The sequence below is a fragment of the Ranitomeya variabilis genome, chromosome 1, assembly GCF_051348905.1.
Source record: "Ranitomeya variabilis isolate aRanVar5 chromosome 1, aRanVar5.hap1, whole genome shotgun sequence".
Lineage (NCBI taxonomy): Eukaryota > Metazoa > Chordata > Amphibia > Anura > Dendrobatidae > Ranitomeya > Ranitomeya variabilis.
This window is the reverse complement of record NC_135232.1, coordinates 23,327,983-23,351,805: the sequence shown is the minus strand read 5'-3', so window position 1 is coordinate 23,351,805 and position 23,823 is coordinate 23,327,983. Positions and strand designations below refer to the sequence as shown.

The 23,823-nt window shown below is 43.9% G+C and overlaps 1 protein-coding gene across 1 annotated transcript in view; it reads right to left on the bottom strand.

Annotated features, from left to right (window-relative positions):
* LOC143793433 (uncharacterized) overlaps positions 1 to 23,823 on the bottom strand; it is a 59,122-nt gene that overhangs the window by 6,769 nt on the left and 28,530 nt on the right. Inside the window, exons 2-7 of the mRNA XM_077280393.1 lie at positions 13,343 to 13,488; positions 12,711 to 12,887; positions 12,504 to 12,627; positions 12,356 to 12,423; positions 11,841 to 12,138; positions 2,624 to 4,315 (exon numbers count right to left, since the gene is read on the bottom strand). Coding sequence (XP_077136508.1) covers positions 2,624 to 4,315; positions 11,841 to 12,138; positions 12,356 to 12,423; positions 12,504 to 12,627; positions 12,711 to 12,887; positions 13,343 to 13,420 — 2,437 coding nt within the window. The 5' untranslated portion in view covers positions 13,421 to 13,488. The remainder of the gene's footprint in view (positions 1 to 2,623; positions 4,316 to 11,840; positions 12,139 to 12,355; positions 12,424 to 12,503; positions 12,628 to 12,710; positions 12,888 to 13,342; positions 13,489 to 23,823) is intronic.

Sequence of the window (23,823 nt, the reverse complement as noted above, 5' to 3'; positions counted from 1 at the left end):
CCGGTAATAATTTTATCGTGTTTAGCAGCAAAAGGTAAGCTAGTATGCCAAATTTCAGCATCATAGCCAGTATAGAACTCTAATGGCTATGTGCCAAAGTTTGCAAAATCCTCTTAGCTGAAGCCGCAGGCTTGGTGGAACCTCCAGTGAAAGGTCAACAGTGCCCAATGTATTTGAGATCTGGCCCTAAAAATTTACAGAACCTCTTTTCAAACATACATGTACATCCTTATAAATTTTCAGCAAAATCGGAGAAGGTCGAGTGGGGACCACTGGTCCACTTGACATGGAATGACCCATTTATTACATTACACAAATATTATGAATGACAAATCTTAAAGAAGTTTTACACAAACAAAGTACATTTTAATCAAAGTTTCACAACTGAATTTGTTAAAAAAAACAAACAAACATCTTCCTGTGCTGAGATCTATATATATAATTGTCTAAGGGGTACTTCCGTCTTTCTGTTGGCAACTTCCGTCACGGTTATTCATTAGCTGATTGGTCTCGGCAGCTGCCTGTCATGGCTCCCGTGACCAATCAGCAACGGGCACAGTCCAATTAGTCCCTCCCTACTCCCCTGCAGTCAGTGCCGGGCGGCTGCTCCATACTCCCCGCAGCCGCGGCTCACACAGGGTTAATGCCAGCTCACTCCGTTACCGCCGCTATTAACCCTGTGTGACCAAGTTTTTACTATTGATGCTGCCTATGCAGCGTCAATAGTAAAAGGATCTAATGTTAAAAATAATAATAATAAAAAAAAAACATTATATACTAACCTTCCGCCGCCTTTCCCGCTCCTCGCCACCCTCCGGTAACCGCTCTGTGCAAGCGGCAGGTTCCGGTAGCAAGGATCGTTTGGCAGAAGGACCTGCCATGACGTCACGGTAATGTGACCGCGACGTCACCACACCCTGGGACCGGAAGCTGCCGCCTGTACCGCGCACAGGCGACAGAACTACAAGTATGGTGAGTATGTTAGAACTACAACGGGCCCTCGGATTGGAAGGTGAGTATGTTTATTTTTTAACCTGTGACATACGTGGCTGGGCAATCTACTACGTAGCTAGGCAATATACTATGTGGCTGGGCAATATACTACATTGCTGCGCAATATACTACGTGGCTCTGTGCTGTATACTACGTCACTGGGCAATATACTACGTCACTGGGCAATATACTACATGGCTGGGCAATATACTACGTCACTGGGCAATATACTACATGGCTGGGCAATATACTACGTGGCTGGGCAATATACAACGTGGCTGGGCTATATACTACGTGGCTGGGCTATATACTACGTGGCTCTGTGCTGTATAATACGTCACTGGGCAATATACTACATGGCGGGGCAATATACTACGTGGCTCTGTGCTGTATACTACATCACTGGGCAATATACTTCGTCACTGGGCAATATACTACATGGCTGGGCAATATACTACGTGGCTGGGCTATATACTACGTGGCTGGGCTATATACTACGTGGCTGGGCAATATACTACGTCGCTGGGCAATATACTACGTGGGCTGTGCAATATACTACGTGGACATGCATATTCTTGAATACCCGATGCGTTAGAATCGGGCCACCATCTAGTAATCTTATAAATGTGCCCCTGCTGTGTACTGTGTAATGGTCGTGTCTGACCGTGCAGGGACATGGTCTGGACAAACCACTGGTTCTGGGCAGGGGAGGAAACAATAGAGAGTATACAGACAGGACAGAATGGGATCACAGGTGCTGTTTTTAAACAGTTAGGGAAATGTTTTACTTCACAGAAAGAATCAGCTGCGATCCTATTTTTTCTTGTCTATATACTCTGTATAGTCTCTCGAGTAAAAAATAAAAATGGTTCAACCCTGTGTGAGTTCTTTGATGTTCAAGCAGACTTGAATTAACCCTTCAGAAATATGATGTAGCGGTACCTGCCGTTGATGTGAGCTCACACGCTGAGCCCATCTTTCCCTCCACTTGATGGCTAAGTTATGATAACTACCCCAAAATTGTATTAGCAAAAAGCTCTGGGCACAAAACATAAGCCTTCACAAATCCCCAGATCTTGATAAATGAACTTTACGGGTTTCGAAAAATGTCGACAAAAGCTATTTTTTTTTCTTTTACAAATTTCCACATTTGTTTTACCACAAACAATAAAAAAAAAAACAACTATACACATTTGGTATCTATCTGCGTACTCATACGGACCTGGGGAATCAAACTGCACAGTCAGTTTTACCAGGGTGAACAGGGTAAATAAAATACCCCAAAAAAACTTTTGCAGATTTGACATTTTTTGCAATTTCAACGCACTTGGAATTTTGTTTCCTGTTTTCTAGTACACTATATGATAAAACGTATGGGGTCATTCAAACATGCAATTCACCCAGGCAAAAAACAAGCCCTCATATGGCTATATCGATGGAAAATAAAAAAGTTAAGGATCTTGGAAGATTGGGAGTAAAAAAACAGAAATGAAAAAACGGTAATTGGCCATGTCAGAAGATAAAAAGATATTTAATGTTTTCTACATTCTGAACTTGAATGTGGCTTTTCCCACGTAAATTCTGATATTTAACAAGATCTGATCTAACAGTGAAACATTTTCCACATTCTAAACATGAAACTGTTTTTTCTCTTTGTGGATTCTTTCATGTCTAACAAGATCTGATTTACGGGTAAAGCATTTTCCACATTTTGGGCATGAAAATGGCTTCTCCCCTGTGTGAATTCTATGATGTGTTATAAGATCTGATTTCTGAATAAAACATTTCCCACATTCTGAACATGAATATGGCTTTTCCCCTTTGTGACTTCTTTGATGTCTAATCATATCTGATTTTACAGTAAAGCATTTTCCACAATCTGAACATGAATATGGCTTCTCTCCTGTATGAATTCTTTGATGTCTAATAAGACTATATTTTTGTTTGAAACTGATCCCACATTCAGAACAAGAAAATGGTTTGTCCCCTGTGTGAATTTTTTGATGTTTAGCAAAAACACTTTTCTGATTAAAACATTTTCCACATTGTGAGCATGAAAATGGCTTCACCCCTGTGTGATTTTTTTGATGTCTAACAAGAATAAATTTATGGTTGAAACATTTCCCACATTGAGAACATGAAAACGTTTTTCTCCCTGTGTGATCTCCTTCATGAATAACAAGATGTGATTTACGGGTAAAGCATTTTCCACATTTTGGGCATGAAAATGGTTTCTCCCCTGTGTGAATTCTTTGATGTGTTATGAGATAATGTTTCTGGGTAAAACATTTCCCACATTCTGAACATGAAAACGGCTTCTCCCCTGTGTGAATTCTCTGATGTTTAACAAGATTTGATTTCTCAGTAAGAAATTTTCCACATACCTGACATGAAAATGGCTGCTCCCCTGTGTGATGTCTTTGATGTCTAATAAAAATATGTTTCTGTGTAAAACATTTCCCACATTCTGAGCATGAATATGGCTTTTCCACTTTGTGGATTTCTTGATGTCTAATCAAAACTGATTTTATAGTAAAACATTTTCCACAATCTGAACATGAATATGGCTTCTCTCCTGTATGAATTCTTTGATGTATAATAAGACTATGCTTAAGATTAAAACTGATCCCACATTCAGAACAATAAAATGGTTTCTCCCCTGTGTGAATTCTTTGATGTGTAACCAGATGTGATTTCCAATCAAAACATTTCCCACATTCTGAACATGAATAAGACTTTCCTTCTGTGTGAACTCTTTCATGTCTAATAAAATTTGATTTATTAGTAAAGCATCTTCCACATTCCTGACATGAAAATGGCTTCTCCCCAGTGTGAATAATTCTCTGATGTGTAACCAATGCTGATGTTGTGGAAAAACATTTCCTACATTCTGAACATGAATACGGCTTTCCTTCTGTGTGAATTCTCTCATGTCTAACAAGACCTGATTTATTAGTAAAGCATTTTCCACATTCCTGACATGAAAATGGCTTCTCCCCTGTGTGAATTCTATGATGTTTAACGAAAGCTGATTTATGGGAAAAACATTTGCCACATTCTGAACATAAATGTGACTTTTTCCCTTTGGGAACTTTGTGACGTTTGACACCCGATCTGTAACTTGTATTTTGCTTTACAGTCTGTGATAAATCAGGAGATAGGATCTGTTTATCAAGATCAGATGATGCATTTTGGATATGAGGGGCAGAGGGTATATCTTCAATATTGCCGTTTTTCTCATTTGCATATTGAATGATACTACAATCATCTGCATCAACATGTGAAGATTTTGGATGTTCCTCTGAGCTCCCGGTACAGTCATCTGCAAAGAATAAAACAGATTATATTATTTTATAGCAATATAACCTAATATAACGATTGTACTGACATTATATGACATTACAATTGAGAAGTATTCATTTAATAAATTAATTATTGGTTGCAAAACAGATCACTATCTCAGAGCAGGGATCACTAGATCACAAGGTTATGATAACAGGTTTTTCTGTTGCGGTTTTCCATTTTTCTTCATGTCTCATGTCGGTCACCGCTCTTTTCTCAGAAAATTGCCCAGTGGAGAATAAGTGAAGCTTCAGGTCCAAGCTGTTAGGTGCCGTCCATCTCATCACAATCCCTAGCTCCAGTCACTGCAGTTTAACTATTTAGATGCCGCAGCAATGGTTCCAACCTCTGTGCACACGACAAAATCGTGGAGTGCCGATGGGCTACCATGGAAGCTGGGAGCTCAATGAAGGCCCTGTCACCGTCAGTTTTGTGCTCGTTTTAGGCTGTGTGCACACGTTCCGGATTTTTCACGATAAAAACGCATTTAAAAATGCATACATATGCATCCCATCATTTAGAATGCATTCTGCAATTCTGTGCATATGTTCGCGGAAAAAAACGCATCGCGGTAAAAACCGCAGCATGTTCATTAATTTTGTGGATTTTTTGCAGATTTCCCACTATATTATTGCATTGGGAATCTCCAGAAAAATCTGCAGAAAAAAACCGCGAGAAAAACGCGAAAAAAAAACGCATGCAGATTTCTTGCAGAAAATGTCTGGTTTTGTTCAGGAAATTTCTGCAAGAAATCCTGACGTGTGCACATAGCCTGAAGCTATATATATAAAAATGAGTGTATGCGTGTGTGTATCAGCCACGCCCACTCCACGTAGCCCCAACCAATCACTAAGCATCTTTCATTTCACCAGAGCTGTTGCTATGAGCAACACTTTTCCTTGCAGACAGTTGTGGTAACTGGGGCCTATTATTCTTTTCATTTCTGTGGTGTTATCGTCCTTCTGTAAAGCTGGAAATAACACAATTTATTACCGTGCCGACACAGACCACCCTCTGACACAGACTGCAGGGGGAGCATAATATCACACAGGATAGAATTAGATACACAACTCAGCAAACAGTAACACACAGGATAGGATTAGATACACGGCTCAACAGACAGTATCACACAGGAGAGGATTAGATACACAGCTCAGCAAACAGTAACACACAGGATAGGATTAGATACACGGCTCAACAGACAGTATCACACAGGATAGGATTAGATACACAGCTCAACAGACAGTATCACACAGGATAGGATTAGATACACAGCTCAGCAAACAGAAACACACAGGAGAGGATTAGATACACGGCTCAGCAAACAGTAACACACAGGATAGGATTAGATACACTGCTCAGCAGACAGTATCACACAGGAGAGGATTAGATACACAACTCAGCAGTCAGTATCACACAGGATAGGATTAGATACACAGCTCAGCAGTCAGTATCACACAGGATAGGAATAGATACACAACTCAGCAGTCAGTATCACACAGGATAGGATTAGATACCAAGCTCAGCACATAGTATCACACAGGATAGGAATAGATACACAACTCAGCAGTCAGTATCACACAGGATAGGATTAGATACCAAGCTCAGCACATAGTATCACACAGGATAGGAATAGATACACAACTCAGCAGTCAGTATCACACAGGATAGGATTAGATACCAAGCTCAGCACATAGTATCACACAGGCTAGGAATAGATACACGGCTCAGCAGTCAGTATCACACAGGATAGGAATAGATACACGGCTCAGCAGACAGTATCACACAGGAGAGGATTAGATACACGGCTCAGCAGTCAGTATCACACAGGCTAGGAATAGATACACGGCTCAGCAGTCAGTATCACACAGGATAGGAATAGATACACGGCTCAGCAGACAGTATCACACAGGAGAGGATTAGATACACGGCTCAGCAGTCAGTATCACACAGGATAGGATTAGATTCACGGCTCAGCAGTCAGTATCACACAGGATAGGATTAGATACACAGCTCAGCAGTCAGTATCACACAGGATAGGATTAGATAAACGGCTCAGAAGACAGTATCACACAGGATAGGATTAGATACACGGCTCAGAAGACAGTATCACACAGGCTAGCATTAGATACACGGCTCAACAGTCAGTATCACACAGGATCGGATTAGATACACAGCTCAGCAACAGGATGTGCCAATGGAGAGGATATTTTCATTCCAAGAATTCCACTCATTCCATCTGATTTGCCTTTTGATTTTAAACGCCTCCAGTTTCCACTTCGACTGGCATTTGCAATGTCCATTAACAAGGCTCAGGGACAGTCCTTGAAAGTAGTATGGATCGATATGCAATCTCCATGCTTTTCTCATGGTCAACTTTACGTGGCCTGTTTAAGAGTTGGAACTGCCAAAAATCTGTTTATCTTTGCACCGGAAGGAAAAACCAAAAATGTTGTTTATCAAAAGGCTCTTGATTGAGTTGAAAATAAAATACTATCAATATTTGGGTAATCATTTAGTTAATTTGTGTTGCAAATCTGTAGTGTTGAGGTTATGATGTGAAATGTTTTTATGTGCAATATAATAATTATAATTTGTTATAACTAACCACAGTTAGTTACTATGCCCGGGCAATGCCGGCCTCTTCAGCTAGTTTCTTTATATTCTACAAATGTATTATTATTAATAAAAAATAAGTAATAAAAATAGTTACCATATTTTTCGCTTTGTAAGATGCAACTTATTTCCCCCAAATTTGAAAGGGGGAATTGGTGTGTCTTACAAAGAGCATATACCGCTTACTGTTACCGGCTGGGAGGAGGGGGTGTCCGCTGCGGTGGGTGTCCGCTTCTGCCCGGGGTGATGCGGTGTCTCCGGTGCTGCGGGGGCTCTGCCGACATTTTGTGAAAGGCCAGAGCCCCCCGGCAGTTCGTCCATGCTTACCTGTGCGACGGACTCTGGGAAAATGGCCACCGGGAGGCAGCGCTTGTGCAGATAGAGATCTCGGGAGATGAGATTTCAGCGCTGAGATCTCATCTCTCGAGATCTTGCTCCCAAGATCTCCATCTGCGCCGCCTCCTGGTGGCCATTTTTCCGAAGTACGTTGCACAGGAAAGCATGGACGAACAGGCCGGGGGGCTCTGGCCTTTCACAAAATGTTGGCAGAGCCCCCTGGAGCACCGGAGACATCCCTGCAGCACCGGAGCCCCCCCGCAACACAGGACACCTGCACACCCCCTCATCCCAGCCTGCAGCAAGGCTCCACTCCTGCCTCCTCCAGGAGTGACCCTGAGACCCCCCTTCACCACCACAGCCACCACCCCCGGAAAGCAATAAGATGCATGGATTATAAGTTTTTTTCCTATTTTTCTCCTCAAAATTTGGGGTGCATCTTATAATCCGGAGCATCTTACAAAGCGAAAATACGGTAAATTGATTAACTATTTTGCCCGGAAGCCTGTTTTCACCTTCATGACCAGGACAATTTTTACAATTCTGACCAGTGTCACTTTATGAGGTCATAACTCTGGAATGCTTCAACGGGTCCCACTGATTCTGAAACTGTTTTATTGTGACATGTTGTACTTTATGATAGTAGTCAAATTTCTTCGATATAACTTGTGTTTATTTGTTTTGTTTTTCAAATAAACTCGTGGATGGTATTGTGTCTCAGGGCTCAATGGATCACTGAAATCAATCTTAAACACATGTGATAATTGGTTTTCCAGATGATTCTAATTAATGGAAAACTACTTAAAAATGATGTTCCACATTATTAAGCAGGTCACAGTTTTCAAGTAACATTGGAAAGAAAAAGGATCTCTCTGCTGCCGAAAAGCATCAAATAATGCAATGCCTTGGTGAAGGGATGAAAACATTAGAAATTTCCCGAAAACTTAAGTGTGATCATTGTAGTGTTAAGAGATTTGTGGCTGTATCTGAGCTCAGATGTGTTTATGCTGATAAAGGCATAATGAGGAAGATTTCTGCCAGGCAAGTTCATTGGATTAAGAGAGCAGCTGCTAAAAAGCCATTACAAAGCAGAAAACAGATATTTGAAGCTGCTGATGCCTCTGGAGTCCCTCGAACCTCAAGGTGTAGGATCCTTCAAAGGCTTGCTGTGGTGCATAAACCTACCGTATTTTCCGGCGTATAAGACGACTGGGCGTATAAGACGACCCCCCAACTTTACCAGTTAAAATATAAAATCTTCTTAAAAGTCGGGGGTCTTCTTATACACCCTATGTCGTCTTATAGGGCCGGTGAATATGTGCCTTTTGGGGGGGGGGGGGGAGTGATCCTGATGCCGAGGGGGCATCTCACAGGAAAGTGAGTATCCCCCATTACCTTATCGTAGCGGTGCAGCGTGGGGGTCTCAGTGCTGGGAGTGGCGGCGGCGGCGGCTGCTGTGCTCTGGTGCGGCGGCTGCTGTGCTCTGGTGCGGCGGCTCCTCTTCTGTGTGGGGCCTCTGTGCTGTGAGGTGGCGGTGGCGGCGGCATATCTTTATCCAGTTGGGGCTCCTCCGGCATCTCCTTAGCCCTGGAGGCCCCGCCGCAACTCCATCGGTGCAATGCAGCGGCCATTTTCCCGGAGGCAGCTCAATAGGTGCGATGCGGTGGCCTCCGGGAAAATGGCCGCTGCTCAGATTCAGATCTCGTCCCGAAATCTCGGGACACGAGATCTGAATCTGAGCAGCGGCCATTTTCCCGGAGGCCACCACATTGCACCGATGGAGTTGCGGCGGGGCCTCCAGGGCTAAGGAGATGCCGGAGGAGCCCCAACTGGATAAAGATACGCCGCTGCCGCCGCCACCTCACAGCACAGAGGCCCCACACAGAAGAGGAGCCGCCGCACCAGAACACAGCAGCCGCCGCCGCTCCCAGCACTGACACCCCCACGCTGCACCGCTAGGATAAGGTAATGGGGATTACTCACTTTCCTGTGAGACGCCCCCTCGTCATCAGGATCACTCCCCCTCCCCACCCACCATATACACCGGCGTACACGACGATTCCCGGCGTATAAGACGACCCCCGACTTTTAAGAAGATTTTCGGGGGTTAAAAAGTCGTCTTATACGCCGGAAAATACGGTACTATTCGGCCACCCTTAAACAGTGTTCACAAACAGAAATGGTTGCATTGGGCCCACACATACGTGAAGACTAATTTCCAAACAATCTTGATTACTGATAAGCGTTGAGCAACCCTGGATGGTCCAAATGGATGGAGTAGTGGATGGTTGGTGGATGGCCACCATGTCCCAACAAGGCTGCAACGTCAGCGAGGAGGTGGAGGAGTCATGTTTTGGGCCGGAATCATGGAGAAACAGCTGGTAGGGAACTTTAAGGTTCCTGAAGGTGTGAAAATTACCTCTGTAAAGTATACTGTATAGAGTTTCTGACTGACAACTTTCCTCCATGGTATAAAAAGCAGAAACGTGCCTTCAGGAGCAAAATCATCTTCATGCATGACAATGCACCATCTCATGCTGCAAAGAATACCTCATTGGCTGCTATGGGCATAAAAGGAGATAAACTCATGGTGTGGCCACCATCTTCCCCTGACCACAACCCTATAGAGAACCTTTGGAGTATCATCAAGCAAAAGATCTATGAGGGTGGGAGGCAGCTCACATCAAAACAGCAGCTCAGGGAGGGAAGAAATACAAGCCGAAACTCTCCAAAAACTCACAAGTTCAATGGATGCAAGAATTGTGAAGGTGATATCAAAGAAGGGTCCGATGTTAACATGTAACTTGGCCTGTTAGGAGGTGTTGGAGTTAAATAGATTTTTTGTTCAGTGAATGTGACCTCCTAATGCTGCAAATTCCACAAATGAGCATTTTCAGTTCTTTAAAACATATCAAATGTTTAGAAATTCTACTGTGCCTAATAATTTGGAACAGTGCATTTTAAGTTTTTATTCATTTTGGAGATTATACTGTTATCATTGGGAGGTTTCTTCAATAAAATTCAATGTATAATCTAACGGGTGATGACTTTTATTAGACTGACTGTCATTTGCACCGACCATTTAGGAAAATCCAATAAAAATGTCAGTTGCATAATAATTTGGAACACAGTGTAGTTAATAAATAACATTTTCCACGTCTACTTTACCGCAGAATAATTTTGGATCTTTTTTGGTTAGGAAGTTATAGCAAAATCATTTTTTTAGGGACCACATCACATTTGAAGTGACTTTGAGGAGCCTATATGACAGAAAATACCCAAAAGTGACACCATTCTAAAAACTACACCCCTCAGGGTACTCAAAACCACATTGAAGACGTTTATTAACCCTTCAGGAGAAAATGGACCACAAAATTTGTTGTGCTATTTCTCCTAAGTACGCCGATACCCCATATGTGGAGAAAGCCACTGTTTGGGCGCATGACAGTTTTCAGAAAGGAGGGAATAATAAATAATAATAAATAAATAATCCGTTTATGACTTTTTGAACACAAAATTGATGTACCTAAACAGTGGAAACACCCCACTCCAACTCCAACCCTAACACAGGCCTAATCCCAACACACCCAGTACCCTAAACCTAACCATAACCCTAACCACAACCTTAACCTTAGCCCCAACCCTAACCCTAATTGAAAAAAAAAATATATATTTTATTATTTTTACCCAAGGGGTTTATAAAGGGGAGTTTGAATAACTATTTTTTTTATTTTGATCACTGCGATAGGGATTATCACGGTGATCAAAATAAACCAATAGGAAAAATCTCCTGTTGTTGCCGGGTGCCGGCTGGCAGATCTCGGTGGGCGAACTGTGCATGTGCCCACCATTTTCTTCCCGGAAAAAGATTGCGAGGGCTCGAGGACACAGCCGAAGGGACTGGGGAATGCCGGGGGTACCAGTGGGGCTCGGGGGGCCCATTTCTCTTTCCTCTGATGTGCTAGATCTTTTTTTTTTTTTTTTTCTTCTTTGGGGTCGCCGTTATTTGGTGAATAACGGCGATTGGAACGCTAGGGACGGTAGAAACCGACCAGAATCATGTTCTCCGGGGTCTCAGCTACCCCCAGTAGCCGAGACCCTGGAGATTGTCTGATGCTAGGGGGCGCTATACCCTTATTTCTCAGTGCCATTAAAAAGCTGCACTGAGGAATAAGTACCCTTTAACTGCCGCCGTGTCGGCGGTCATTAAGGGGTTAAAGCATGCCCATTTCACAGCTGGAGGCAGCCACAATGTAGGAGATTGGTCGGACACCGGTTGCAGTCTCCTATACCCACAAACACACCACAAATACGGCCGCCCCCGAGCACAGGATGTCAGACAGTTACACACTGGCTAATAAAAATTGCAGCCTCCAGTGGCTACAGAAGTAATAAATGAAATACTGATAAAACCAGACATATAATTTTGTACTAAAAATAATTATATTATCATCCATATTATAAATGTCGACCTGTGACATCACATATAACAGGAGCACATCGTTATCAATTCACATTATGCTGAAAGTGAATATTCATCTGAAGACCCTCACCTGGACAGTGATCTGTAGGGGTCTCCTCTTTACACCACTGATCGTCTCTCACATTAGGGGTCTCCTCTTTACACCGCTGATCACCCCTCACATTAGGGGTCTCCTCTTTACACCGCTGATCGCCCCTCACTGTCGGGGTTTCCTCTTTACACCGCTGATCGCTCCTCACATTAGGGGTCTCTTCTTTACACTGCTGATTGCCCCTCACATTAGGGGTCTCCTCTTTACACCGCTGATCGCTCCTCACATTTCTCTCTGGACCATTAATATTGTTCAGATTTTCATTCGGATCCAAAAGCTGCAAAACAAATATTGCAAAAGTCCCGATGATCGGAGAAGTCCCCGGGAATAATAATGAGAGGATCCGGACATGTGATGTCTGTGGTCAGCTGTGATCCTGCCGTCTCCACCGCTCTCATTACACAAGTATAAAACATATAATACTGGAGGAGAAAACAAGACTGAACACAAGGACGTCACAGCCGTCTACACATCATAGGGAGATCTCCACCTACCTGATGATCCTGTGGAGGAGGAGGAGGAGCGGGACATCTCTCTGGGGTTGTCCTCTGACTGGAGAGAACTGAGGAGACACAGACAGGACTGACATCATTATTACATACAGAGAATTATAGGCCGTGTGTATTTAGTCCTGTCTATTACCTGGTGATGTGCGGGGCCGGTGCTCCTCCATCATCACCTCCTGGTACCGATCCTTGTGTCCTTCTAGATACTCCCACTCCTCCATGGAGAAATAGACGGTGACGTCCTGACACCTTATAGGAACCTGACACAAACAATGATACCGTCATCACCCAGAATCCTCCAGTGCTGTCCTGTATAATGTCCCAGCATTCCCAGCAGTGTCACCTCTCCAGTCAGCAGCTCAATCATCTTGTTAGTCAGTTCTAGGATCTTCTGGTCATTGATGTCCTCGTGTGTCTGGGGGTGAGGTGGAGGCCTCGGGATTGGGCTCAGGGTTCCTCCTCGTCCTTCAAACACAGGGGCCTGACAGCGATCACTAGAGGCCTTCACTACTGTGTAATCCTAAGTGTGGAGACATTAATAATATCACTACAGACATCTCCAGAGTCAATCACCTCTCCAGTCATATCACCTGTTATTCCCATAGATAATGACGTCATGTGATGACATCAGAGCCTCTCACCTCTCTGGTCATATCCCGCTATTCCCATAGATAATGAGGTCATGTGATGACATCAGAGCCTCTCACCTCTCCGGTCATATCACCTGTTATTCCCATAGATAATGACGTCATGTGATGACATCAGAGCCTCTCACCTCTCTGGTCATATCCCGCTATTCCCATAGATAATGAGGTCATGTGATGACATCAGAACCTCTCACCTCTCTGGTCATATCCCGCTATTCCCATAGATAATGAGGTCATGTGATGACATCAGAACCTCTCACCTCTCCGGTCATATCACCTGTTATTCCCATAGATAATGAGGTCATGTGATGACATCAGAGCCTCTCACCTCTCCGGTAAGATGGAAGATTATCTCCAGGGTGAGGTTTATTATCCTCTCCACCATTTTGCCTCTGTCCTTATTCATCCCTGACACATTAATCAGGAAGATTCCCGCAGAGACGTTATCAGCAGAGGATCCTTTATTGTAGGAACCTGAATGGAGAAAGATGAAATTATAAAAACAACATAAACTTCATAGAAAACAATATGGAGAAAAGTTTGACCCCTTAACGACTGCCGATATGCCTTTTAACAGCGGCAGTTAAGGGTACTTAAACCACAGCACCGCTTTTTAACGGCGATGAGGAATAAGGGCATATGGTCCTCCAGAGTCAGAATTTCTCTGGGGTTTTGACTACCAGGGGTAGCCGAGACCCCAGAGAACATGATTCGGGTCGGTTTTTACCGACCCCGGTGGTGCGATCGTCGTTACTAATGGTATAAAATTAAAAAAAGTCAGATTTTCCATTTAATTTCTCTCTCCTCTGATGTGTACCTACGCTGTCCCTGCAATCCCCCGTGAAGTCCCCCAGGCCGCCGGCATCTTCTTCCGGGAGAAAATGGCAGGTGCATGCGTAGTGTACCTGCCGAGATCTGCCAGCCGGCACCAATAGGAAATTTTTCCTATTTGTTCAATTTGATCACTGTGATAGACCCTATAACACTGATCAAAATAAAAAAAATAGTAAATCAAACCCCCCTTTATCACCGCCTTAGTTAGCTAAAAATAATAAAATAAAAAAATTTATTTATTTCCATTTTCCATTAGGGTTGGGCTAAAGTGAGTTGGGCAAAAATTAGGGTCAGGGTTGGGCTAAAGTTAGAGTTGGGCTAGGGTTGTGGTTGTGGTTGGGATTACAGTTAGGGTTGGGTTTGTGGTTAGGGTTGGGATTAGGGTTAAGGGTGTGTTGAGGTTAGGATTGTGGTTAGGGTTATGGTTAAGGCTGGGATTAGGGGTGTGTTGGGGTTAGGGTTCGAGTTAGAATTGGGGGGTTCCACTGTTTAAATACATCTGGGGTCTCCAAATGCAACATGGCACCACCATTGATACCAGCCAATTTTGCGTTCAAAAAGTCAAATGGTGCTTCCTCCATTCTGAGCCCTACCATGCACCCAAACAGTGGCTTTTCCCCAAATACGGGGTATCGGCGTACTCAGGAGAAATTGTACAACAAATGTTTTGGTCCATTTTCTCCTGACACCCATGTGAAAATAAAAAAAATTGGTTCCAAAGTAAAAAAATTTGTGAAAAAGTAAAAATGTTAATTTTTTCCTTCCACATTGCTTTAGTCCTCGTGAAGCACCTGAAGGGTTAATAAACTTCTTGAATGTGGTTTTGCGCACCTTGAGGGGTGCAGTTTTTAGAATGGTGTCATTTTGGGGTGTTTTTTGTTATATTGGCCCCCAAAAACTCACTTCAAATGTGAGGTGGTCCCTAAAAAATGGTTTTGTAAATTTTGTTGGAAAAATGAAAAATCGCTGGTCAACTTTTAACCCTTATAATGTCCTAACAAAAAAAATTATGTTTCCAAGATTGTGCTGATGTAAAAACAACCCAACCACCAGAGCTATGGATGCACCAGGAAGACCAGACTGAATCATATAAAATAATATCTTTATTAGTAGCAGCGATACAGAAAGATATAATAATATAAAAAATTATATGTAAACAAACTGTGTGCGAATCAGGACAGTATATATTATATATTTAAAAGGAGAATAAACCCATAAGCACAATTGGTATAACGATCACTAACGGATCTGTGCAAGGTAATTATCCCCAAAATTGGGGTATAAATAATTCCCTGAAATTATTCTACAAGAGAAAAATATAAAAAATACGTGCCAAAGTGTAAAAATACAATTATATGATAACAAGTGGAAATCCCATGAAGGTTGTGCAATATTGCAAAAAAATATATAAAGTGCTTAAGTGCCAAAAAATGAACTTAGGGAAGGATCCACTCATGCACATAGGAAACTCCCTTAAACACTGAGCATTACTGGAAAATGATAAAGTGCTAAGTGCATATAATGTATAATCCAGGGAAAGATATTAATAAGCATTACCTTAGGGTACCTCACCATCCTGAACACGCGCACACACCCAACAAAGTAGACATGTTGGAAATGTTATATATTGCCCATTTTGTGCGATATGACTCTCTGATTTAAGTGTACAAAAATTAAAAGTTTGAAAATTGCTACATTTTCAAACTTTTTGCCAAATTTCCATTCTTTTTCATAAATAAACGCAAGTTATATCGAAGAAATTTTACCATTAACATGAAGTACAATATGTCACGAAAAAACAATCAGAATCAGTCGGATCCGTTGAAGAATTCCAGAGCAATGCCCCTCTTCAGTGCAAAGTGGAGGTCCGGTTTGGCTGAGTGAGAGGCGTCTGATCGGGATCTAAGAAGTATCGTTTCTCCTTGCAGAGAGTGACATGTTAAGCATGTCGAGGTGAGGAGACTTAGGCTACTTTCACACTTGCGTTTTTATCAATCCGTCGTTTTGGGAAAAAAACGGATCCTGCAAATGTGCCCGCAGGATGCGTTTTTTTCCCATAGACTTGTATTAGCAACGGATCCGTCGTGTTTTGGCGGACAGTCGGCATGAAAAAACGTTCAAGTGAACTTTTTTTGTCCGTCGCATCCGCCATTTTCTACCGCGCATGCGCGACCGAAACTCCGCCCCGGACTTTAGACTGGGCAGCGGATGCGTTGAAAAACTGCATCCGCTGCCCACGTCGTGCATAAATTTCACAACGTGCGTTGGTACGTAAGCCCGACGCATAGCGACGGACCCATACCGACGTTAGTGTGAAAGTTGCCTTAGGCCTCTTTCACACTTCCGTCTTTCAGCTCCCGTCACAATCCGTCGTTTTTTGAGAATGCGGGATCCTGCATTTTCCCATAGACTTGTATTAGCGACGGATTGTGACGGATGGCCATCCGTTTCATCCGTCTTTCACTGGATCCTGCATAAAAAAAAACGGTCCGTTGGGCAGAGAAAAACTTCATAGGAACGGTTTTTCTGGACGTCGGAAAAACAGTCAGCGACGCATCCTGCGCTGCCCGTCACTGGCTACAATAGTAGCCTATGGGCGCAGGATGCGTCGCTGCGTGTGAAAAGCAGGAATCCAGCGATTGGTCCCGTTTTTTCAAAGAGAGCATGCGTGGAAGAATTTCTCGTCAGGGAAATTCTCTCTCGTTCGCTTTCTTTCTCTTTTTACTATTGATGCTGCCTATGGCAGGACACAGTGTGAGAGGACAGTGTGAATAGGGGGGCCGGTATGGAAAAAAAGAGGTCAGTGTGAAGAGCATGTACCATAAGAGGGACATTGTGGGGGTCATATTTTGTGCAGACAATATAGTGAGGGGCAATTTTTTATTCAGGAGCATTATAATGACACTTGTATCTTTAAGGACATCATGTGGAGATTTTCTGCAAAAGAGCGGAGAAGATGGAAGTCTGCAGAGACGGCTGTGGATGAGAAAACTCATCATGGGGTCTGGACAAGATGAAGAAAAGAAGGAGATCGGCTCCAGAGGCGACGTCATCTATAAGGTACCTGGATGTAAACGTTATTTGTGATGCTAACTCTCAAGTTTTTATTTATGTTAGGAGCATTAAAGGGGATGTCCAGGTTTGTAATGAGTCTGCAGTCATTCTTTGTGACTGCAGACTTCTGACTTCTCACAGTGCGCTCTGCACGCTGTCAGGATTCTCTCGTGCTGGCGATTTACACACATGCGGTCACATGCTGACTAGACATATGTGGCCTCACTCAATGAAAATGAACTGAGCGAGGCCGGGCACGTCTAGTCGGAATGTGGTCAGAAGTATACAAATCACATGCTTGTGCTGACATGGCCGTCCACCAGCCAGGGAGAATCCTAAAAGTGTGCAGTGCATTAGTTGTGAGTAGTGATGAGCAAGTATACTCGTTGCTCAGGTTTTCTCGAGTACGCTTGGGTGGTCTCCGAGTATTTGTTAGTGCTCAGAGATTTAGTTTTCATCGCCGCAGCTGAATGATTTACAGCTACTAGCCAGCTTGTTTACATGTGGGGATTCCCTAGCAACCAGGCAACACCCACATGTACTCAGACTGGCTAATAGCTGTAAATCATTCAGCTGCGGTGATGAAAACTAAATCTCCGAACACTAACAAATACTCGGAGATCACCCAAGCGTGCTCGGGAAAACCCGAGCAACGAGTATCCTCGCTCATCACTAGTTGTGAGAATTCAGAAGCTGCGATGCCAGGATTCAGCTCTGCAGGTTCCAGTAGTCGTCACATGGACACTTCACTTATATGCGACTTTCATACTTATGGTCCTGTGACAACGAGCTTCTCTTCCTGCTGCTCTCAGTTTATCACTGATCATTGAGAGCATTAGGCAGAGCAGCTCGTCAGTACATGACTAAATGTGCAAATCAAAAATACTTAGTGGAAAGCATGCCAGTCAATAGTATAACATTGACCTCATTTGTAAATTAATTAGCCGCAATAATCGTATGACTGGACAGGACCATACCAGACCAACTGCTCATTCATTAAGAATATATACTCAGAAGAAAGCAGTCATAGGGCCAAAATATATAAAAATACAAAACAACTTTATTAATGTTAACAGTCATAAAATGGCAGAAACAATATCTGTGGCGATTGGCTTTAGTCCGAGATCAGAGATCCTCTCTGTGCTTGTTTCTCCGCATACATTTATTTTATATGATTTTAATGGGTTGTATTTTATTTTAGTATCTGTGACTGTGGTACGGTTTATTGATGGACCATCTTGAGGGATACGATAAGAAGATGATTGGATTTCGGACTAAAGCCAATCGCCACGGATATTGTTTCTACTATCAACAATTGTACGTTGATGTACAAAATTTTTCTGTCCTGATACGTGGGACGGTTCTATATATGTATGTGCATATTAAATGTGGAATATAAATATTGAATTGACATTTGAATATACTGTATATGTGTATATATATGTGGCATCATTCTGTAAATGGTGATTTAAGGGCGATGGCTGATATGATTTGCCCTGATCCAATGAATAATGTTCCCATTGGTCTCTTCTTTCCCCACTTTGATATAAAGTATTGTGTGTTAAAGGGAACCTATCACCCCCAAAATGGCTGGTGAGGTAAGCTCACCGGCATCAGGGGCTTATCTACAGCATTCTGTAATGCATTCTGTAATGCTGTAGATAAGCCCCCGATGTTACCTGAAAGAGGAGAAAAAGATGTTAGATTATACTCACCCAGGGGCGGTCCCGGTGCGGTCAGGTCGGATGGGTGTCTCCGGTCCGCTCCGGCGCCTCCCATCTTCATTCCATGACGTCCTCTTCGGGTCTTTACGCCGCGGCTCCGGCGCAGGCGTACTTTGCCCTCTCTGACCTTTCCGGCGCCTGCGCACTGCAGTACTTTGCTGTGCCCTCAACAGGGCAGACAAAGTACGCCTGCGCCGGAGCCGCGGCGTAAAGACCCGAAGAGGACGTCATGGAATGAAGATGGGAGGCGCCGGAGCGGACCGGAGACACCCATCCGATCTGACCGCACCGGGACCGCCCCTGGGTGAGTATAATCTAACATCTTTTTCTCCTCTTTCAGGTAACATCGGGGGCTTATCTACAGCATTACAGAATGCTGTAGATAAGCCCCTGATGCCGGTGAGCTTACCTCACCAGCCATTTTGGGGGTGATAGGTTCCCTTTAATGTTGGTGATGTATGTTTTTGTTTTTGTTCCTTTTGATTCAAAAACAATATATGTTTTGTTATTGTTCTGGGTTTCCACAGTCCCCTTTTCCTTTCTGGGTCGGATAGTGACACTTTAAATGTAATTTCAGTTTATTATTTTTGCCCTCAACTCTGTTACCGGGATGCGATAGATGCCCTCTAGTAAGATGGCCGCGCTGTATCTTGTGCGCATGCCCGGGCACGACACTTCCGTTCTTGGCTATTGCGGGGTTGCGGCTCAGGATCACATGGGCCCGGGTATTTCCGATGCCGCGCGCCGAGTGGTTGATGACCGGCGGGTACGATGACTGGGATATTATGCGCTTCTATTTCCGGCCTTGTAAGTATATAACCTGTGTCCATGCAATCATGGACACGCCCCCTGAGGAAGTTATTAGCCGAAACGCGCGTCGTGGTGGACGGGAGCGGTGTGCCTGTGGTCTTTTGATATTTTTGCCTATTGGTATGTATATTCAACGCATTATTGTGTAAATTAGGCACACTGAATGTCAGTGCTGTTAGTTATTACTGCTGGTTAATACTTTTTTCTATACTCTTTACTGATGGATAGCACTGCTGTTTGATTGGTACGGCCTCATGCACCTGCACCTGTCCCATTGTGTGTGCTGAGTTCGGCACGGGGGATTTCCCATCTGCCATTTTATGCCTGTTAATATTAATAAAGTTGTTTTGTATTTTCATATACTTTGGCCCTATGACTGCTTTCTTCTGAGTATATATTCTAAATGTGCAAATCGCATATGTCCTTGGGGGGGGGGGGGAAGGCACCAAAATGAATTCTTGCCCTGGGTGCCAGAAAACCTACACACATGGAAGGGAGACACAGGACTGGACAGGAGACACGGGTGCTGGACGGGAGACACGGGTGCTGGACGGGAGACACGGGAGGCTGGACGGGAGACATGGGGGCTGGACGGGAGACACGGGAGGCTGGACGGGAGACATGGGGGCTGGACGGGAGACGCAGGGGCTGGACAGGAGACACGGTGGAAGGGTGGGAGACACGGTGGAAGGATGGGAGACACGGTGGAAGGATGGGAGACACGGTGGCAGGATGGGAGACACGGTGGCAGGATGGGAGACACGGTGGCAGGATGGGAGACACGGTGGCAGGATGGGAGACACGGTGGAAGGATGGGAGACACGGTGGAAGGATGGGAGACACGGTGGAAGGATGGGAGACACGGTGGCAGGATGGAAAACACAGGTGGTAGGATGAGAGACAGGTGGCAGGATCATGGGGCAGGATGGAGATAGATGTGGCAGGATGGAAACAGATGGGGCATGATGGAGACAGTTGGGGCAGGATCACGGGTCAGGATGTGTTATGACCTGGTGGTTAAGGAGCCACACTGATATGACCTGGTGGCTAAAACGCAACATGGGACGAGCTCTGAGGAGGTGGTATCTCTACTGACCGCAGTTCCTAATCCTAACAACAACACTAGTAATAGCCGTGGGATGTTCCTGACTCTCCCTAGACACCTCGTCACAGCCTAAGAACTAACTACCCCTAAAGAAGGAAACAGAAAGCTATCTTGCCTCAGAGAAAACCCCCAAAGGAAAGACAGCCCCCCACAAATATTGACTGTGAGTGGAGAGGGAAATGACGTACACAGAAATGAAATCAGATTTCAGCAAAGGAGGCCAATACTAAACTTGATAGACAGAGAGAAAAGGATACTGTGCGGTCAGTATTAAAAACTACAAAATCCACGCAGAGTTTACAAAAATGAACTCCACACCGACTCACGGTGTGGAGGGGCAAATCTGCTTCCCCAGAGCTTCCAGCTAGCCTGAATATGACATAGTGACAAGCTGGACAAAAAGAGACATATTTGCAGAGCAATAGAGTCCAAAGCAAATGGACAAACAAGAACTAGCAAAAACTTATCTTTTGCTGACAAGGACAGGCCATATGAGAAATCCAAGGAGAGAACCAAATCCAACCAAGAACATTGACAGCTGGCATGAACTAAAGCCCAGAGCAGGTTTAAATAACAAACCCAGGCAAGGCGATTAGTGAAGGCAGCTGCTACAGCTACCTAAGGCTAGGTTCCCATTGCGTTAATGGGATAGCGCTAACGGACAGCGTTGCACGGCGAAATTAACGCCGTGCACCGCATCCGTTAGCGCTCCCATTGCCGGCAATGTTAGAGCGCATTGCTAGCGCGTGTCATTTTCGGCACGCGCTAGCGATGTGCCGGTCTTTTGTAGCGCGCCTCGGACGCTGCTCGCAGCGTCCGCGACGCGCCAGAGGTCCGTTCCCCGCTCTCGCTGATCGGGGATCTGCGAGAGCGGGGACGTTAACGCGACCCGTGAACGCGGCCCCGAAAAAGACATTGCGTTAGCGCAATCCGCTAACGCTCGCGCTAAACGGATTGCACTAACGCAATCTGAACCTAGCCTAAAGGAGCAGCAGTTCCACTAGAAACCACCAGAGGGAGTCCAAGGGCAGAACTCACAAAAATACCATTAGCAACCACAGGAGGGAGCTCCAGAACGGAATTCACAACAAGGATGGAGACAGATGGGGTGGAATCACAGGGCAGTATGGAGACACATGACAAAACTGCAGAGGCGGTGAAACGCGCGTGGTGGTGAGCCGGAAGACCACACATCTAGGTTGCAAAATGACTGCAGGTAAACTATGGTTACATTTATGAAACTCCAATTACATGGTATATTATTGTTGAGCAGGATAATACTTGCATTGCAGCATAATTTATAGTTGAACATTGTATGGTATTATTAGTATGTTCTATTTTTTGGGCACAATGTTATTGGTAATTTATCACAATTTATATGCTCCTGCTTTTGATGACTACGAGTGCATATTTTATAGTTGAGCACTTGCACACTATTACTGTTACATGTGCTCCTGCATATTGCTACATTCAGCGCAACCATTTTTGTAATAATTTAGGAGACAACTATGTGTAATTTTTATCGATATTTTCTTCTGTTGCCTCCAAATTGGATAGGATGTGTTATTGAAACATGTAATATTTATAGATGTGTGGTCCTATCTTTTTTCATGATTTGCAGCCAGTCCCTTTAACTAGGTGTTATTATATTGTATGTATTTCTTACACTTTTGTAGAATATTTCATGATATTGTTATTTTGTACAGTACAGACCAAAAGTTTGGACACACCTTCTCATTTAAAGATTTTTCTGTATTTTCATGACTATGAAAATTGTACATTCACACTGAAGGCATCAAAACTATGAATTAACACATGTGGAATTATATACTTAACAAAAAAGTGTGAAACAACTGAAATTATGTCTTATATTCTAGGATCTTCAAAGTAGCCACCTTTTGCTTTGATGACTGCTTTGCACACTCTTGGCATTCTCTTGATGAGTTTCAAGAGGTAGTCACTGGGAATGGTTTTCACTTCACAGGTGTGCCCTGTCAGGTTTAATAAGTGGGATTTCTTGGCTTATAAATGGGGTTGGGACCATCAGCTGTGTTGTGCAGAAGTCTGGTGGATACACAGCTGATAGTCCTACTGAATACACTGTTAGAATTTGTATTATGGCAATAAAAAAGCAGCTAAGTAAAGAAAAACGAGTGGCCATCATTACTTTAAGAAATGAAGGTCAGTCAGTCCGAAAAATTGGGAAAACATTGAAAGTGTCCCCAAGTGCAGTTGCAAAAACCATCAAGCGCTACAAAGAAACTGGCTCACATGAGGACCGCCCCAGGAAAGGAAGACCAAGAGTCACCTCTGCTTCTGAGGATAAGTTTATCTGAGTCATCAGCCTCAGAAATCGCAGGTTAACAGCAGCTCAGATTAGAGACCAGGTCAATGCCACACAGAGTTCTAGCAGCAGACACATCTCTACAATAACTGTTAAGAGGAGACTTTGTGCAGCAGGTGCTCATGGTAAAATAGCTGCTAGGAAACCACTGCTAAGGACAGGCAACAAGCAGAAGAGACTTGTTTGGGCCAAAGAACACAAGGAATGGACATTAGACCAGTGGAAATCTGTGCTTTGGTCTGATGAGTCCAAGAGATCTTTAGTTCCAACCAACGTGTCTTTGTGCGACGCAGAAAAGGTGAACGGACTCTACATGCCTGGTTCCCACCGTGAAGAATGGAGGAAGAGGTGTGATGGTGTGGGGGTGCTTTACTGGTGACACTGTTGGGGATTTATTAAAAATTGAAGGCAGACTGAACCATACTGAATACTTGCAGCGGCATGCTATTACATCCAGTTTGCGTTTAGTTGGACCATCATTTATTTTTCAACAGGAAAATGACCCCAAACACACCTCCAGGCTGTGTAAGGGCTATTCGACCAAGAAGGAGAGTGATGGGTGCTACGCCAGATGACCTGGCCTCCACAGTCACCAGACCTGTACCCAATCGAGATGGTTTGGGGTGAGCTGGACCGCAGAGTGAAGGCAAAATGGCCAACAAGTGCTAAGCATCTCTGGGAACTCCTTCAAAATTGTTGGAAGACCATTTCCGGTCTTCCGGACTACCTCTTGAAGGTCATCAAGAGAATGCCAAGAGTGTGCAAAGCAGTCATCAAAGCAAAAGGTGGCTACTTTGAAGAACCTAGAATATAAGACATATTTTCAGTTGTTTCACACTTTTTTGTTAAGTATAAAATTCCACATGTGTTAATTCATAGTTTTGATGCCTTCAGTGTGAATTTACAATTTTCACAGTCATGAAAATACAGAAAAATCT